The sequence below is a fragment of the Alexandromys fortis genome, unplaced genomic scaffold (genome assembly GCF_014885135.2).
Source record: "Alexandromys fortis isolate MF-2015 unplaced genomic scaffold, M_Fortis_MF-2015_v1.1 scaffold_7, whole genome shotgun sequence".
In the NCBI taxonomy this organism is placed as follows: Eukaryota; Metazoa; Chordata; class Mammalia; order Rodentia; family Cricetidae; genus Alexandromys; species Alexandromys fortis.
The window spans coordinates 17167504-17187879 of NW_026067920.1; the positions used below are offsets into that span (position 1 = coordinate 17167504).

Genomic DNA, 20376 nt, shown 5'->3' on the forward strand with positions numbered 1-20376 from the left:
CTCGCTCCTTCCCTCGCTCCCTCTCCCCTCCTTCCTCCCCCTCCCCTCCCCCTCGCCCCTCCTTCCCTCTCCCTCTCTTCCCCCCTCTTTCTCTCTTTCCTCTCCTCCCTCTCCCTCTCTTCCCCTTTCTTTCCTCCCGCCCCCCCCCTCTCTCTCTCATTCACACACACACAGAGGCGGAGGGCAGAGAAGGAGGGAGAGAGGGCAGGCAGGAGGAAAGATAAAGGAAGAAAGGAAGGAGAGAGGGAGAGAAAAATGGGGAGAGGGAGAGATGGGGAGAGGCATCAGAGAAGCAGGGAGAGGCCCTGGACTGGCGATGAAAGTAGAGCGGGCGATGAGCAAGCTAGAAGGGAGAAAGCAAGAAGACAAGGAAAGCGTAAAGAAGCTAAAAGAGTAGCGCCCTAGCCCTAAGAGTGGTAAAGAGAGACCCACGGAGCAAAAGAGGACTCGGACGTGAGACCTAGAGGACAGAAACGAGAAAGTCTGTTGAAAAGAACCTGGGTACTGGTCAACAACGAGGGCAGAGATGCAGAAATTTTTCGGAGAAACTTCCTGCCACGGTCCTGTCCTAGCCTGGTTTTGCGCCTGTCCCTACCCTTCCCTGAGCCTGTGGACAGGGCAGACTGAACTGGGCGGGAGAAAACCTAGCCTCGCAGCTACTCTAGCCTCGGGCCGGCCAGGGGGAGCACAGCCTGAGGGGCTCCAGGGACCACAGGGACTCTCCAGGGTGTCGCTAGGATAAGAAGACCGCAGGGACCTCAGGGACACTTGGGAACAACGGGGGGGGGAGGGGGAGGTGTGAGCACAGGAATGCTTGGGGACCACAGGGACTCTCCAGGGTGTCCCTTGGACAGTTGGAACCACAGAGACCCTAGGGATTCTCTAGGAGAGCCAAGATCACAGTAATATTCTGGGAAGACACGGAGACCCCAGGGACTGCTTGGAATCCGACGAGGGGAGAGGGGAACTTCAGGGAGGAGCGAGGGAAGCAATCCAGCCTGGCCTTAGTACTGAATGCGGTAGGGACCTCGGTCGTGCTTCTTTTTGGCTCTCAAATTGCTTTGACTGAAACGTTTCAAGACCAGAAGGCTGGGATCTCTCCTGGTGGTTGCGCGCTGCGGTATCGTGACACCCGGGACTGGGGAACTCGGATGAGCATTTGCACTCTTGTCCTACAGGTGGAGCTCTTACCCGACAGAGACCCGGACAATGATGGGACCAAGATAAGTGTGAGTGTCATAGGGACAAGGGACAGGGGGATCATGCATTATAAATGGCCAGAAAGGCCCAAGGTGAACATTAATAGAAAACAGACTTTAGATTTAAAGCCTTGTAAGTCATTGAGCCTGAAAAGGTAATTTTATAAATTCTGGATAAGAGGCAGTTGTCTCTTTTTACCTCATGAAATTCCTAAAAATTGAGCTAAATTTAGGGTCCATGAATAAAACTGCATGTTTTAGTCATGTAGATAAGTACAGATTGGCTAGGATATGAATCTGCTAGCTAATGGGATTATTGCACTGCTTTTCTTAATCTTTTTCACAGTCACCTAAGTGTAGCAATAAAGGTCTGCAATACTTCAATACTAATAATGTTAATAATTCAAAGTAATGGGAGTACCTATTTTTAATAGAAAAAATTTGGAAAACAGAAGCTAAGCCTTGCAATAGGATTTTCAAATGAATAAAAATATGACTCAATTTGTATATCATTCATAATTCAAATAAAGTATTTATAAATATAGTATTCAAATAAATCACAAAAATATGAAACCAGAGCAGATATAAATCTACACTTGTTGTTAGTCCAGACTGACTTACTGATAATATGAAAAGTAGGCTACTTTGTAATAATTACAATGGTCATAGCTAGAATATCCTTCTTCATCACCCTTCATTACTATGTTTAGATGTTTAATCAGATCTTTAACCTGACAGATTTATGTCATCTTTCAGTCTGTCAATTATGGATTAATATATGATATATACCAATTTAACTGATATATATATGCCACATGGATTACATAATATATAGTTAATATTATACATTAGACATATGAGCTTGCTATTAATCTGGGATAGAGTAACTAAAATAAAGTTGACTTCAGTCTTGAAAATCAAATCAATGTTCAATCAATAGAATCTCAAGTTTGTATAATGACATGGGCATATACAATGAGCCTTGATTTCAGATGCTATTTCTCGGTAGCCTGAGCCCTGCAATGCCACATTAATAGGCAACTGAGAAGAGAAATATTACTATCCAAGTTAGCAACATTTTTTGTGGCCCTGGATTTAAAGGAGTTGTCTTATAGCCATACCAAAAAAGAAGGGGTCTATTCCAGAAATCCTTGCTCAGTGTTTCATTCAGAGGCCAATCCCATGTCGAAAAACTAACAGAGCTGTTATGGGAATCTGGGAAGTGTGGACAGCTGGGCCACTCAGACACTGCTTAAACTGAGCTTCTGACCTCTCAAGTCTGTGGATGAGACTTCAGATTTGTGCTATGCAACCCTTTACTCCCAACATTAGCAAGCGTAAGAGAGTGCGAATAAAATCCTTCAATGTAAAACTTCGCTTTTTCCCCTGCAATTTTTCAGACAGTGAAAGTCCAAGGCAATGACATCTCCCACAAGCTTCAGATCTCCAAAGTGAGGAAAAAGGATGAAGGCTTATATGAGTGCAGGGTGACAGACGCCAACTACGGGGAGCTACAGGAACACAAGGCCCAGGCCTACCTGAAAGTCAATGCCAACAGCCATGCGCGGAGAATGCAGGCCTTTGAAGCCTCGCCCATGTGGCTACAAGACATGAAGCCTCGAAAGAATGTGTCATCCGTGGTTCCCAGCAGCATCCACAGCTCTGCCAACCAACGAACGCACTCCACCTCCAGCCCTCAAGCGGTAGCCAAAATCCCCAAACAAAGTCCACAATCAGGTATGGAAATCCATTTTGAGCCTTTCATTTTCTCACTCACAAACCTTCCACCAAAAGGGCAGTTGAATAGCATAGACAGATTAATGTTAGACGGCATTTCAAATAGGAGACTGAGTTCGATTGAAAGGAGGAGACAAGAGCCATTGAGAGCAGGAGGCTGGACGTTCAGGATGAGTTTGCTCCATTAGTCCCTGGCACTGTTTCATATCCCCGGGATCTGAGAGCCGGACTCTTTTATTCTCCCCCTTCTTTCTGTATTTACACATTATAAGAACAATAAATCTTGTAATGTTGGTTACATTATAAATGCATGTTCATTTTCTCTATAGATTTATGTATCAATTATGACCCAAATTAAGAGGCTTTCACTTAATCAAAATGGAAATGAAAAAGACTCATGATAATCTTCCATACATTTAGTGACCTATGGCTTTAAGCATTAACTATTCCCCAAGGGCTTTTGATTTTGAAGGAGATTTTGATGAAATGGATGGTGATAATGACAGGAAGTGAGGTGGGAAGAAGGAAGTGTTGGAGAGATAAGGCAGCTCCTACAGATGTGCTTGCAGATGCCAATTTGGGAGCTTAGTCACACATCTCTCAATCAGCTGTGCAAGTTAAAGCAATTCTGAATGGCATTAATTTATATAACAACTCCACCAGTGGAAACTCACTGAACTTCTAACCTTGATGTGGGATCAAGGCTGCCTGGGTTGAGCAGTTGTGTTCCTGACCCCCCACCCCAGTCTTATTTTCACAAATGCTTTGCCTAAAATATGATTAAAGGAACCTCCTGATCAAGCACATAATGGATATGCATGGAATCACTTGATGTGGTCATTTACTGTTTTTTTTTTTCACCTGTAATTTTTCAGACAGCAAAGTTGGAGATACCCACCAAAAGCTTCAGCTTTCTGAAGTGGGGCAGAAGGGTAAGGGTCTGTAGCAGTGCAGGGTGACTGATAGCAGTTAAAGAGAGAGAGCAGCAGCCTCCCAGGCCCATCAGAAAGTCGTTGGCAATAGCCAACACACACCTCTAAATCCCTGCTTGTTAACAAAATGTTTAAAATATAGATGTGTCAGGTCCAAGGTTTATATAGCACAGCTGTATACTACTTGATTACTCTGTATAAAACTCAGGATTCAATCTCCAACATCATAGAAAAAAGTCAAATAATCAATAATAACTAATAAAATAATGCATGCCCACACGCATTTCCTCTTTATGCTTTTTGTTTGAATAGATGTGTTTGAGTAGATTCTGCAGGACGCCCGGCTAGGGTCCTGTGCAGCCCTGTTGTTTAAATGCTGATGAGACTTCCTGTTATGTTTTAGTCTTGGTAACACAGCAGTCTGCTAAGTGGTGACTGAGCGTTTCTGAAGTCCAGCTTTTGTGGCTTTGTATCGCTTTTTCTCTTTGTGATCTCCTTTGTCTTCCAAATTCAGGAACAAAGTCGGTAGAGCTGATAATGTTTGTTATTGTATGTTGGAGTACAAAAGTGCCTAAATATCAGTCACAAGTTTTAACTATTATATTACAGATTTAATGCCTCTTCGGGTTGTGACCCTTTCATTTTCTTTAACATTATAATACTAAGAGGCTGGACACTACCTATAGAATCACAGAGTGTCCTCAGCAGTCAATTTACAGCATAATTAGTGAGAACTCTAAATCCTGAAAGAGAAATTAAGAGCATGCATAAGAATATTCCAAGCTAGGCACCATAAATCCAGCTACGAGGTAAAGTCAAACGAAGCCATTAGAACATTTAAATGACTAAAGAGAATGAAGCATTCCGTTTCTAAGATATTGTACTCACTTTATGATACGAACTAATATACTTTTTTAAAAAATATCTGCATTATTTTGCTATGCCTCTTAGAGCTGTGATGGAAACTAAATTTTCAAGTAAAATTACTTACTGCTCATTTTGCAACTTCCCACCAGTCTTCTCCTTACGTACAAAACTGTTTTTCCTAAACGTTAGAGAGAAGGATGTTGTCTCCTGAGAACCTCCATTTCCTAACAGCTTTAGTGCACCACCCCTTCCTGATTATAGCAAAGATGAGCATATACACATTCAATATTTCTTTTTCTGCCGGACGATATTGGAAAATCGTTCATGTACTTCTATCACAGTCTCTCACAGCCCCTTCAGCAGCTGAGGTTTCCTAGTGACTCTAGTATACTGTGCGAGTCTCATGCTTTTAAGATCACTTCTTAGAGTACAGTAATTGGGGTGATAATTATAAATTATATACATTATACACGTGATACCCATAACCCAGTTGATTATAAATCATATTTCAATTTTTCATTTTTTTATTCACTTATTTACCTCTCATCTCTTCAAGGCATAGCAAACTCAGGAACACAAAAATGAAGGCACAATTCCTCCCTCTCCAAGGTTTGGTCAGTTTGCCATAAAAAGGGATACTCGTTGATTCTATATAGTGTACAATATTTATGATGAAGACATAAAAATTAAAATCTTTTTCTGAGTAGCAAAGGGCTGTGCTAGCTTTTCATATTTTATCCACTGATAGAAACAAGATGGCAGTGTCCTATTTTCCTGTGCTATAATAAACTAATTTATTTTGGCCTTTTATTTTTATTACACTCTTTGGCTTAATTGGCCAGATTCACAAACTCAACTCTAAATTCATACAATTTTCCTGTTAAATAGTTTCTATATCTTTATGAAGGAAACATATTATCTGAAAATAACTTTACATAAAATCTTCAAATTGTCTTAAAAATTAATTTAACTCTAAAGCAAAATCAACTTGAAAAGTAAGAGAGAAAAGATAACCTGTTACCTTTCATATACAATCAGATATGGGTTTGATAATAATTTAGTCTCACTAGTCCTGTTTTTTATTTTCTCAAAAATTTCCTCAAAGCCAATGACTATATGCTGTCCTTTCTTGCTCACAACTACTTTCTTTCTCTTTATAAATTATGCTATAAATGATAAATAATTATAAATCCCTAATATTTAACATTATTTAAATTTTATTTTCATTTCATAATCAACAATTAGAAATGAAGTAATAAAGAAAATATAATGCAAACAGATAAGCAAAACTTCCTTACAAATTTCTTATCTTAAGTTCTTTAGGGTCCTCCAGTTCTGTGTATACAAGACAGAAGTTCATATCAAACCCATCATAGCTTTGTTCAGCTATGTTTTATTTTTATTGTACACAAAGCTTGGAAAGAAAAAGAAATACCATCAAATGTAATACATGAGACAGTCAAAGCATGGAGTTAGAAGTTAAAGAAATGTTCTACAGATGTTCTGAGAAGGAAGCCATCCTCTTTCTTCCTGTCTGAATCAACAAAGTCTCCCTGGGAGAAGGGGTTCAGTAACAGGAGTTGGGTTTACAACTTCACAGCAGAGACAGTCAAGAGACTTCTCAGAGTAGAGTGTGAGTGGACCAGAATGGGAAATCCAGGACTAGTGTCAGGGTAGAATGCCTCAATTCCATTCTCCAGAAAGTTGAAGACTATTTTAGTTCCCTCCTCCCTCTCCATATCAAATGCACCAACCTTGCTTTGCTTCTGCTCCCAGTGTCCTCCATTTCTCACCCCCAGTCTTTCAGAAGCTAGATTTCTCCTACACTAACCAAGTCCACCTATCTCCTTCCTCCTGTTTTCTGCTCTTCCACTGATCATTCCAAGCCACCCAACCAACAGGCAAATAAAACAAACAGGAATCTATTCCCTGCCTCTGTGTTCTCACTGGGCAGAGCTGTGAGTGTTTGCCCAGCCGATACCAGTTCCTCCCAGAAGGGCAGTATTATGCTCTGTCCTCCTTTTCTGACCTCAGTCCCATGGAGTATTGCTTTGTTAATGCTACTACTGCTGTGTCCTGAGAAGTTACTGATGTCTACTGAACATTCCTTTGTAAGTCATCCTTTCCAACATCTAGGCAGCACTGGTTTCCACCCATTTCTGACATTTTGACCTCTCCTATATTCAGAGACTTGTTCCCTGTCCCTTGCTTCTCTGCTTTATTTTCTCCCTTGTATCAGTTTCTTTCATAATGCTATTCTTTTATCATTTATAACTTCTTGACTTTATCCTGTGGTTTTGACTGCTAATCTTCCCTTGATAATATATCCAGTCACATTTCTCTTTCCGATTACTTTCAGGAGACCCAGACTAGTATTCATAACTGTCTCCTAAACATCTCTGAATGTGGGTCTTCAAAGTCTTGTGGCAAATATAAGCTAGAGACACATTTATTGATACTCCAGTGCTGAGAAGTAGAGTCCAGTGCTGAGAAGTAAAGTAAACTCAAACTTTACCTGGAGTTTGAGTTGGCCTGGGATCATATAACTAATAAAGATTGGAGAAGCTATACTATTCCAATCCCAGGTCTTATAAGGACTCACAGCCTATGTTCTTACCTCTTGAAGGCCAATGACCATGAGGAAGTCATCTTGAATATCTATCATCCCAAGTCATCATCTAACCTCAGCCCCAATTCCATCTCTTGATAACAGTGCCCAGTTCAGCCCAGGTATCATACAGATCAGTAAGAGATAATAATTAACTGTCATTTTTTTTTCAAGACTGGGTATAGGGGAGTTTCTTTCACAGTAGTACTTTCCCACATAGGCCACTAGAACTAGAACTATGATGTTCAGAGCTGTGTGTTGTTATCTGAGCTTATTCACTAAAAATAAATGCCCTTCCTCTTGTTCCCAAACATCCAATAGTATCATCATAATGATAGCTCCTGTAAAAGCTTTGGAAATATCTTATTGCTCCCTCTATTACCTGCCAACTCAATTAGTCATTTTGTCCTATTAATTTTCTTCCAAAGATGTCCCTTGAAAATTGCATTTTTTTCTATTCCACAAACATTGATTTTATTCTGAACATGTCCTCCTTGCTTTCTTTATCCTAAATCTCTTAACAGCTTTTGTATTTCAATTTCAACATAATGAATGTATCACAACAGTCCATATTTTATTTCTAAAAACCATCATTTCTACAAAAAAAAGAATAATTTCTAAAGTGCCAGCCACTATCTTTTATAGTCTCATTTCCTGTTTCTTCAGTCAAAAACCTGACCCTTACTCTTCATGCTTAGTATTTCCTGAGTGTTTCCATGTACTCTCTTGCCTCTATAACGCGGGAAATGTTTTTCCCCTCTGTGTGGGTCTTTCTTTGATTGTGAATTCTTACACATCCCTTTATGCTACTCTCTCCTGCTCCCTGATCAGGAAATAACATCTATTGTTTCCCCAGTCAGGTCTCCTTCATCAATGTGGTCATACTTGCTGTGAAACCGCTGGTGTACCTTATGTTGCAAAACATGCCTCTTTCAGCTCTGTAAATCTCAGATTCAGGCCAACTAGGACAGATGTCACACTGACTGTAACTTGGCAACAGATAGTAGGTACTGCAAGAATTTAAGAGGATTCAACATGCTTAGAAGTGAATATTTATACCACATTGTTTCAAGCAATGTAAACTATTAACAGTATTTCTTCAAGTGAATCCTGCACCCTCCCTATGCAAGAGGCTGCAAGACAGCTTCTGAAGCTCTCCTGTGCTAACACCCCCCCCCCCCCGCGCAGCCCCTACGCACTTATAGCCTCTGAGGATGGATTCAGAAAGGAACACTTTTTATGTGTGTAGACTATGAGAATCACTAGTTTTCAAAAGTCCTTCGAAACAACAAAAGAATTACAACTCTATCAGTGTCCGGGTGGTACCTCAAGATAGATGCTCTAGAGCCTTTGCTTTGGCTACTGTATTTTTCTAGTGTTGGCAAGGACTTGCAAAGTTCTTTCCTTTGCTCCTGGATTGAACAGCTGGGAGTGGGAAGACAGCCGGCAGTGGTTAGGGATGCTGTTAGCCTTGTTGCTACACATGCAGCCTCTAGTCACTCAGTGGGAATGTAGTTTCTCTGAACTCTGAAACATGATTTTTGTGTGCCCACCATGATATTATCCTTAGAGCTGAGAGTCAGCTGTTGCTAACAGCTGCCAGAAACCCAGGGCTCTCTGGAGCTCCTCTGCTGCTGATAAATACGGGAGCTCTCCAAGTGTGGCCACGTTCAAACATCCTTAAGTCAGAATTTCAGAGTAAATGAGAAGGTGGGATAAAAAGTTGAGGCCCTTCATGAATAGGAACGCATGAGTAAGAGCTGTTCCACACTGAGGTACAGAACCATCGCACAGTCCAGATGTTATGTCACTATTTAGGGTAGGTTAATTTGTTCATTGCTATTCCATCAACAAAATGGCTTCCAGGTAAATGGGCTGTCAATGAAAAAGGAGAAAAACAGATGAGAGGCAACAGTTTGGATACCACAGGCCAAAGAATCTTCTAGAGCTGTCAGAATAGGAATTATGTAGATGAGACGTCGATACTGGTTAACTTCTCCAGAAACCATTAGCACATTTTGTTAACTAAAACTTAGTACCTCCTGCCTGGATAGGCTTTTCAGATCACAGTGAAGGCTCACTTGTGATTATTAGGTCATCTTTAACAGAGGAGACTGTCAATACTCTGGGCTGGGCTGCAAATGACGTATTTGATAGGTCTTGGCACTCCAAGAAGCAGCTGTTGCCATGTGAGCATCTTCTCCATAGATAACCAGAAGGTTAGAAAGGTGCTGGAAATAACTCACCCTATAGGTCAAAGGAACACATAGCCTAAAAGAGAAATAAAAAGCAGCACTAGTCATCCAAGAAATGCTGCTGCCATGAAGAGTAAGCTAATAGGCAGCTAGTGTATATCTCAGATGAGAAGGCCTAGGGGCTGACGCCTTGCCTCTGATGTTAGCAGAGGAATAATGTACAACAGGAAAGAAGACCAGGCCATGATCAAACACGTAGAGCTCTATGATTCTCTTTCCTCGTTCTCTGAAAGGGAACTATGGCACAGTCGTCAGACTTCTGAGAATTATACATTAAAGGCTTGGTACTTAATGATTTCTTAATAAATCATAACCAATTACAGTGCAGGCATGACTTTCACTGCATGTAGCTGTGTTTTATTACCAGCAAAAAAGTAATGAGAGCATACTTGTCCATCCTAATCTTCTAGGACTCATGAATCTTGAGGTAACCTGAACCCTGTAGATGCTATTCTCTTCCTTTGTGTACCTACTGATAACACAGTTTAATTTGTAAATAAAACATAGGAAAGAGATTACCAAAAATAACCACAAAGTTAGAGCGAGTTTAAAATAGCCATGGCAATGTGGTCTCCCTTTCTAAAAAGTCAAGACAAATATTTTTAATATTTTTCCTTTATTTTTATTTTACGTATATGGCTGTTTTGACTGTTTGCGTATCTATCCGTGTAGCACATGAATACAGTGCCCAGGGACTGGAGTTTCAGATGCTTGTGAATGCTTTCTGGGTTTTCTAAGTCAAACCCTGAAAGGGCAAACAGTACTCTTAACCACTGAGCAGTCTTCCCAGGTACATAAGTCAAACATCAATTTTTGGAGAATAGTTGACCTTAGGTAATTGAAACAGAGAAAGAGAAACTGTAGATTGAGAGAATGGATGTAAATGTCTGGGTCTATGAGGCAGATACTTTCCGTCAGAGGCAGGGGATGTGCTACGGTAAGGAGGGAAGTCTATCTTCATGTCTTGTCATTTGTCATTCTCAAGCTTTCTTTTCCCTTCTGCTGCAATTCAATTAATAAATAGTACGTTTCTGTCTATAGAATTGCATCATATCGACCAGCAGCTATTTTGCCCAAGGTGGTAATTCGATCCTTATTTTAAAGTGAAACAAATTTCCAAAGAACTTGAAGAAAAGGACCTGAATAAGTAGCAAGGATTTTAAGACTGTAGGTATATAGACCTTCTGTTTCTTAAATCCAATTCAAGTTTTCAAAACAGCCTTTGAAAGAATTTAGATGATTAGAGATGCAGATAAAAAATACAGAAATGAAAAAAATACAGAAATGAAGATATTTTCAAACACTTTAATAGCAAAGAAAAACTAAAGTCAGTAATGAAAGTCTGCTTCATGATCCTAGGTTAATAGAAATTGGTTGCTAGATTCATACTCTACCAGCTTCTCATTGTCAATGGTCTGCCCAGAGAATCTCTCTGAAGTTTAGAAAAGCTCTTCTTGTTTATAAAAACTGAGATGGCAATGCTCATCTCCCTGGTCATTTCTCAGCCTTGAGTGAAATCATGAATCGTAAACATTTAACAAATAAACCTAGCCTGTGGGTGAGGTCAAATTCCCTACCCTCTTCATCTTTCCTGAAAGACTGTATCAAATAGCCACCCTTAAGAAGAAATCAAAGAAACACAAATAGGAATAAAGAAAACCAAGATAGTAAAATTTAAATTTGTGTGAAACAATGTAAGTTAGAAACAATAATTAAGGAGAAATTAAAAGAAGCAAAAAAAAATTTTTACCACAATTTAGGATCTATTTCCAAATGAAAATAAAACCCAAAGTAGGAATATCAAATCAGAGATCTGAGGCTTTGAAATAATTTACGGATGAAAATATTTTACTATAAGTAACTTAAACACTTGAAAAATTAAAACTTGTGTCAACTTGCAAGGTAATATTTTTGTATAACTCTTAAGGACAGAAGGAAGCGTGTTAATAGTGAAATATGCTGTGAACATGAGACACACACAGCAGGGTATCATAGAGCAGTGGGTATTAAAAACTAGATTAATGTTCAAATTTAATTCAATCTTCTATCAAAATACAGTAGCCAAGGAGGAAAAAGTCAGATTATAATGCAGAATCCTCAGTAGTACCCCCAAAGAAAAGATGTAAAAGAGTCATTATTGAAAAGTATAATAAATAATAATAGGTAGCATAAATGTGAATAGAGCAATTTATTGAGATAATTTAGGGCTGAATAAATGAACATGCTGTGCATTTGGCTGGTTAGACTCAGCACTGCAATTGACAGACTTCTTACAGGTATTCATCTTTAATGAAGTTAAAAATCCCTGGTAATTTTTCTAAAATTTGACAGACATCATTGTGACACATACTGTTTATGAGAACGAGAGTTTCACAGTCACAGTGAATTGGATGTCCCAGTACTCTTCACTGAGATAGAACATCCCTTCCCAAGGACAATTTGACTTAACAGGAAAGGTCAAACATGGGGCTTATAGCCATGCTCTCTAATTGTACTTGTGGAAAGAAATGTCTAGATCAGTAGTGAATCATGTGTGTACTTCTTACCAGTGATATTCATGCAGATTTTCAAATGACGTAAAATACACAGTGACTAAAACCAAAAATGTCAACTATGAATGTAGCAGAGCATATTTTAAATATTATACAGCTTCTAAAACCATATTTCAAAGAACATTTAATGGCAATAGGAATATTTAATATCCACTACAACATGCGAAACTATAGAATACAAACCCTTAAGTGAAAACACATAATATGTAAAACTTTAAATCTATCTTATCTGTGTTCATAGAAAACTAATAAAAATGATACACGAAAATGCACATCAGAATGTCAAGATATTGACATTTGACTTTGTAATTATACTGATAGTACAATAACTTGATAGTTTGCTATAAGAAAAAGCAATTTAGTATTTAAAATGTGAATGGTTCCAAAATAAAAGGAGCCATCTCATGACAGCACAACAAGTGAAGAAAATGGGAGTGTGGAGTTCATGACGAATTTAAAATTAGTGCATGGATGTACGTGTTTTAATGAACAACTGTTATGAAAGTTTTAGAGTGAGAAATTGCTCATAGGATAAAATTAGGAATATTATATCCATATTGTATTTTACACACACATATATATACATATACATATATGTATATATATAAAACACCATACTTTCTAAACACCAAATAGATAATTTGACAATTATGTCATCGTTTATAAGCAAAATGACTTGAGCCTGATGATTCATAAGTCGAGCATGCATAATCTCCATAAATAAATATGCAGTCCTATGCCCTCTCCAGGACATGGTTCAGCCTCACAATTTAAGGAAATAGTAAGATGGTGGGTGATGTGTGATTACTGGAAATATCAAAAGAATCCATGCACAGAAAGATTTATAAACAAGGGACATGAGTGTTTAACCTGACTGCTTCACAGTCTCCTTGTTTGACTCAAAGCAAATTGTACAGCCAGGGTTTCCAATTCCAGGTTCCATTAGGGAGGCAACTATGGAACTCTTGAGAAAAATGAAGACAGGAAATGAAATTAAAGTAAGCAACGTTATCTTCAAAGTCAATAACGTTTTAGTGAAGATTAAATAATGTAGTCTCTATGTAAAGGTGTGTGCAAAGCTGTGGCAGGGTATACTCATACGTCAGATATTTCTTGCATAATTTAGATACCTTACAGACAAATATGTGGAAGTTGCATTGGTAGCTTGAAAAATATTTCATTTTTAGATTTGATAAATTCATGTTGGTTCAAGGTAAAGCTCTCATTTCTAGCCTTTAAATAATTAATGTGAACAAACGCTGCATAAGGGAGCAATCAATAGAATTACAACCACTAAATATACTTTTAAAATGCTTACATAATCTGAAAATCCCATTTCAAAACATCTAAAATAGCAGTTCACAACCTTTCTAGGGGATCAAAGGATGCTTTTTACAGGGGTCGCCTAAGACCATCGGAAAGCACAGATATTTACATTCTGATTTATAACAATAGCAAAATTATAGTTATAAAATAGTAACAAAAATAATTTTATGGATGAGGATCACCATACCATGAGGAAACCATATTAAAGAGTTTCAGCATTAGGAAGGTTGAGAAACATTGATCTAAAGTATTATACAAGATTTGGAGCTACAAATTATGCCTTGGTGCTTTTAATGCTGCTGTAGTCCCTAGGACTGTTTAGCTGATATAATTAGGATAAAATGAATGCTTAGGATTTTAATATTTATATTTTTCTGCAATACAAACCATAAAGATACATTACTGTTAAGAAGATGCATAGATTTTTATATAAATTGGTTAGTATTTAAAAAAACAACTTCAGATCACTTGTATAGTAATGGTCAGAGACAATTGGAAAACAGCACTTGGACCACCCACCCTTCATTTCATGCTTAATGATAGAAGTCTCACCAGTATTTCAAGTGACAAGTTCTATCTAGGATGGTAGATGTTCATTCTCTGGTACCAAGATATGTTGATCCTTTGATTTACATGTCTTGATAAGGAGCAATTTTTAAAAAATATTCACATTAGAATATCTAATATTGACAGCTAAGAAGATTATCCAGATTTATGCTTTACAAATACCTTATAAAACATCTTAATTCAGAAAATTTTAAAACAGTTACATTCACAAAATAGTAAATCATTTGCACTAACCTGAAAAAATGCACACAATGTCACCCCATTTGCTATATGTTAAAAAGTGAATTGTTAAGGGAATGAGACTGATGGTTTCTTTGTATTGTTGGCACTGGGGGCTCCAATAGTTGCCATCTCAAAATCAAAAATTGCTGAACAGCAAAAATTAAATTTTAAGTTGTGCAAAATTAGCATTTCCCAAATTATGGTGATAACATTTCGATTTATTTAAGAAGACATGTATTTTATTTATGAAATTTGAAGTTGTGTCTTGACAGTTGTTTCTCCCCTTTTACTTCTTCATTCTGAATTCCTCAGTTGTCTTTTTTTTTAAGATATGAGGTGTTTTCTTTCTCTGATAAGGAATTTACCTTGATGACCTTCAGGATTTAGGTCTAAAGAATACAGAAAATGAATGAGACATTCTATATTTCACCAGCTAATGAATAAGTACCTAAATATTCACATCAACGTCTACTTTTTCAAGGCAGACATCATTAAAGTGCATTTCTCTGAACTGCTACACTTAGCATTCAACCATTCTAGCAGTGGTACATCTTGTATTGGCTTTCTAACTCAGGGTCCATGTTCTTGCTGCTCTTGGTAGGTGAAGCATGTGCATGGCTCGGGTCATCACATTCCAATACCAATTGTCCTGCCATTGTCTCTAGTATGTTCCTCACTTTGAGTGCATCTATAGAATCGCTCCATTAAATTTGGAACTATTCAATTTTATCAGTGTAGGAAAACTACATGTGTGGAATGTGACTATTCAGAGAATCTGAATTGATATCTAACTTCACATTATACAACAGCTCCTCTTATTCACAATTTTATAGTCCATAATTTCAGTTACCTGTATTCAACTGCCAGATGAAAAAGTTAAATGGAAAGTTCCTAAAATTACAATTCAGAGAATTTAAAATAAATAAAAAAAAAAAAACAGTTTGGGGCCGGGTGGTGGTGGCGCACACCTTTAATCCCAGCACTTGGGAGGCAGAGGCAGGTGGATCTCTGTGAGTTCGAGACCAGTCTGGTCTACAAGAGCTAGTTCCAGGACAGGCTCCAAAACCACAGAGAAACCCTGTCTCGAAAAAACAAAAAACAAAACAAAACAAAAAACCAGTTTGATAACTAATAATAAAAGCATGCATACAGAAAACATAAATCCTATGAGTAGATAATTTTAAGCACATTAGCAGTATTTATTCATATGCCAGGAAAGAGTATTAATTATATGTGATTCTTATTTATGAAATAGAATTGTTATTAAAATGTGATATTCAAGCTTCCTTCTTTGGAACCTTCTGGTTATTTACCAAGTCTTATTCTTTTTGATTCCATTTTGTCAAAGCCACCCATATTCCCCTCTATTTTTAGCAGTCAGAATTGGGAAAGTTTAGTGTTTCCACATACATGGAATTACCATATTAGATAATGGGCTGCATGAGCTGGCAGCATCTGAGTTCTAAAGTTAATATAACCTGAATTAGAACTCAGTGCACTGACTAGCAGCTGAGTAAACCTGAATAAATATCAAAAATCCTCTCAATAAAATGCTATGGCAACCTCATAGGACCATAGCCAGAGGTAAAAAGAAGTGCCCAAGAAATATTAGCTTGTCCTGCCATAATCTGTCATGTCATGGTTACAGGATGATTGGCAAGATCAATGTCACCTGGGTGGGGACATCACCATGAAAATGTGCTCAGTTAAAATGCTCTATGACAGCAGGCTGGGAGTTTGCTCAGAAATTAGAGTACTTCTGTGCAAGCATAAAGCGCAGACTTCAGGACTAGGGAATTGGCTCAGTGGATAAAAGTGCTTCCCGGTACAAACACGTATCAGTATCCATATAAATGGTAGGCAGGGTGTGATAGCTTCTTATAACCCCAACACATTGTAATTAGAAACAGGGGAAAGTTAGGACAAGCTGGCTCTTTAGATTAGATGAACCGGTGAGCTCTGGGCTCACTATAAAAGGTAGAAAGTGATGGAGGAATATGCCCAGTGTCAACCTCTGGCCTCCACATGCATGTGCACACACAGTCTCCTCTGCACACACACACATGCACCCAGATCTGCACACACACAGTGAATAGATAGATAAACATTATAAAAGATGGACTGTGATCTTAGTTGGAGGGAAGCAACATTCCCCTTATTGTTCCAGTCTTTGTTAGACAGTAGATAATCTAAAAACGCTGAAGAGACTGATTTTTTTGTAAAGGTCACTCCATGGTGACTAAGGTAGTATCCAAATGGCTTGTTAATTTATACCTGGAATGGAGGGGCAGGTATACTTTCTCCCTGGTCCTCAATACAAAGCACTCTAGCAAAGGGCCATAATTTTCTGACCAGAGAAAAGCAAGAAAAGCTGCTACTACCAGCATGCCAGGGCACAACAAAGTTAGCAATTTATGTATTAAGTCAGAATGATGCTAACTTCTTTTAAAAAGCTGGAATTCTAAAAGAAATTGTCCCTGGATCCTTAGAATCTCTAATAGAAAGGCATTCTCCTAACATATCCTAGGATAAAAGTCACACTATTATTTGATCTTTCCTCTTAGTAGTGACTTATCACAAACTAAACTGAATAAAATTTCCATCAAAAGTTAGCTCAAATTTTCTTCCAGTCATTTTCACTTCTTAAACCTGACATCTGTAATAAAGAAAAGCATGTCAAAGAGGTCCGTCTGCTATGGGGCTTAAAGGACGTAGAGACAGGGACTTCACAGACAACAAAGAACCAGGCTATTGTTGCATTTATCTTAGAGGAGTTCTGATCGTGCGATGAGCATCTCCGATATTCATTCTTGCCAAATTAATATTCTACATTCTCACTGGTGGAGCCACACAGGGAGAGAATTTCTTTCTTCTCTTTTCTTGTTCCCTCCCTTTGATGATATTAGGTGGTCAGGGAGAAAAAGAAGAGGAGGCTCTCAGACATCACACATAGCGTGTCCAACAGACGCCCTCAGTAGGGGTGCTTCTTGTTCCTACAGCAAGTAAAAGTAATATGTGCATAAGAAAGTAATGCATAAAATATTTAAAGTCAGTAGAAAGCGGATATTTAAATAAAATTTGCGTGTGTTCAATTTGGAGATTCTTCTTTTCACTTCCCACTTGTTTATCTTATACTCAGAGCTGGTGATATTTTTTTCTAAGTCATGAGTTTTCCTATTCTTTCTACTGTAGCCTACTAATAATGACATGTTCAACACTCAATCTGCCCTTTCTTGGTCTTAAAGCAAAGTCTTGGAAAGTGTTCTTAGCTAAGGGGATGTCAGAATGATGGTGAAATGACAGCGCGCTAAAGAACATAAGAAACTTGGAGGAAAATTTAAACCTTAAAAGTTTATGAATTGAAAAGTTCAAAATACTGTCTCATATGTTATCTGATATATATTGAGCTAGCTAAAGTTTACTTAGGACCTATTGATATTTTCCATATCTGTTATTTATCAGTTCATAGCTAGAGGAAAGTAAAATTTATGTGAGATGGGTTTATCTCTCAAGCATACTCTTCAAGTGATGACCTCACACAAGCGAGGATCTGGAAGCAGTTTCACTGCCCCAGGGTTCAGGCAGGAGCATGTCAGGGCTCTTTGCTGGAACTGCACTGGGGTTTCACACCTACACCTTTGCCTTAATCTGTTTTCTGTATAACTCAGAGTGAGCAACTTTCCTGTCTCTGAGTATTGTGTTCTTCATCTGTGCATTACGCATCTGGGATTGGTCTGAGGAATGAGACTGTGTCTTTAACTGTTTGTTGTACGCATACGTAGTAGTTCCCCATACATCTTAGCTACCCTGGAGATCACAAACAGAGCTGGATGTGCAATACAAATAATACAATTAAATACAAATAAATACTAATGGGGAAGCTGAATTCTCCCATCTGGCAGGGGAGAATGGCAAGGGGCAAGAAAAAGAAAACAATTTAACTGTTTCTAACGCAGGAGAGATGGATGGAGGCCAAACCTCTTTAGGAATGTGATTCTTGTTGACGACCTGGGACATAGCATAGATGTCGGGACAGATGATGTTAGCAGCCTGTGGAACACATACCATTTCTGACTCAACTAACGGAGTTTGCCAAGTCTTGGTTACTAAGCTTGGATTATTTTTTTTTACTAAAAATAAACATGCAGAAATTCTATGACATTATGTAGCGATCATGATGACGATGATGACGATGATGATGACAGAATTGTTGAGTCTCTCTCATGCATTGCCCCTTGGTCAAATTCATTTCTCACACTTGAGAATTGTGGGTTTGTCTTTGTCTGTGGACAATGCCAAAACCGTGAAGACTCATAGGAGACGAGAATAGACTTCTGTATTACACGGGCTTTTATGACTGCTTGAATACTTCTTTTCTACTTACAGTGGAGAAAATATCTCTCCTGACTTCACACCCAAAAGTGCTCTATGAACATCTTTAGGCAATGAGGGGTGGGGCAGATGCCATTATTGGCTAACTACAAGCCAAGTGACAAAACTAGGTGTATTCTGAACCTGGAAGAAAACCCTATCAGATCTGACCTTGCTCAGCCCCTAGACATACTACCTGCACATTTTTTCCAGTAGTTAGATAATAACAAATCTCTTTTTCTCAGCATAGTCTATGTTAGAAGCAAGTTTAAAACCCCTAAAGGCTTTGTTTTTTTTTTAATGAACTGCTTAACAATTGCTCAAAAATTTTAATGAATTGTAAATGTGGTCAGTGAGATAATGCATAAAGATAAGTAATTGCAAACAATGTAAACTCTGTGAAGAAACAAGGGAAGCATAACCGAAATACATGAAAAGTTCAGAGGCTAAAGAGAGTCCCATCTTCTGGAGACAAAAGATACTGTGGACAGCAGGTCTGAGGGCAATGGTTGCTGAAATGTATAATTCTTTCGGGCAAGTAGTGGGTTGCATGGTTGACCGGAGAAGAGAGGAAATGAAACAAAGGAGGTGAATCTATTCGAAGGCAGATCAGGCCTTACTAATAGAAAAAGCTAAAAAATTATAATACATGCTCAGTTAGGCTCATTTTGGAAAACTAGAATCAATAAGTTTGTCACTTGAAATCTCAGAGGTGAATGGCAGCAGAAGTGGGAACTCAAGACTTCTGACTGCAGTCTTGGTTTACTGTTTCACAGAAGTGAAATGTTTCTGGACGGGGGGGGGGGGGGGGGGGGAAATTGCTGGTTTGTTCTTGGAGAAAAAAATAGCTTCTGATATTTATATGTAGTTGATAAGAGTGTGTTGGCTGACAATATTGTTTTCTGAAATTAGTATAAATCTTCATAAAATGCCAGTGTTGCTAATTTGGTACAATTACATAAGACAGACTATAGCATTTTAGAGTCCCAAATTCCGCTGTCTTCGAGGCTGCAAAAAGAGCAGTCCATCTCTCCTCACTCAGGACACAAATGAAAATCCAGAAATAAAATGAAACAACTCTGTGATGTGATGAAACAGAATGTGGGATTTACCACATAGAACGAAGTCCTTATGATTGTCCTGGCAGAAATAAATTCATTTAATTAGATATGTGCTGGCGAATGCATGCAACTAGAAAGGATGAAAGCTTCCAACCTGGAAAAAAAGGAAGTTCTGTGTTCCAATGGTGGATTGTGCCTCTGAAGGCAATTCAAATCTCCGACGACTTTCAAATATTTTCAACCATGTCAGACTGGCTTGATTTCCCATTAAAATATTCATGTAAATGATGCTTTAACTTGCACGTGCTAGACCTATCACAGAAAATGCTGAGTCAAAATGAAGCAGCTGTTCCTTCCTTAATGTGTGAGAGAGATGATAGGCCAGGCCTGTTCTGAAAAGGGTAGATCTGAGAAAGGAGTTCCAAGAAACAAAATTTCAGTTAGAACACAACTTTTAACATTCACCCTGGAAAGGAAACTGCTGCACCACAAAATAACTCCTAGAGTGAACCCTTTTCCCAAGATTTTTCCACTTTCATCATTTTAAAACTTCTCTGGGTAGCATATATATTTGTGTCAAATCAAGTGCAATCAGCGATTTAAAGAACTCGGTAGTAATTTGTCTTCTTTCTGTCAAAGAATCTTGCTTCAAAATCTCACAGGAATACATGCTTAGTTA

At 38.3% G+C, this 20376-nt stretch overlaps 1 protein-coding gene across 3 annotated transcripts in view; it reads left to right on the top strand.

Moving 5' to 3' along the window:
- Vstm2a (V-set and transmembrane domain containing 2A) overlaps positions 1–20376 on the top strand; it is a 28473-nt gene that overhangs the window by 2724 nt on the left and 5373 nt on the right. For 2 of the 3 annotated variants that reach the window (XM_050141271.1, XM_050141272.1), the window contains exons 3-4: positions 1179–1229; positions 2600–2936. In XM_050141271.1, the coding sequence (XP_049997228.1) occupies positions 1179–1229; positions 2600–2936 (388 nt within the window). Of the gene's footprint in view, positions 1–1178; positions 1230–2599; positions 3174–20376 lie in introns of those variants that run through there. The other variant, XM_050141270.1, reaches the window with a different exon arrangement.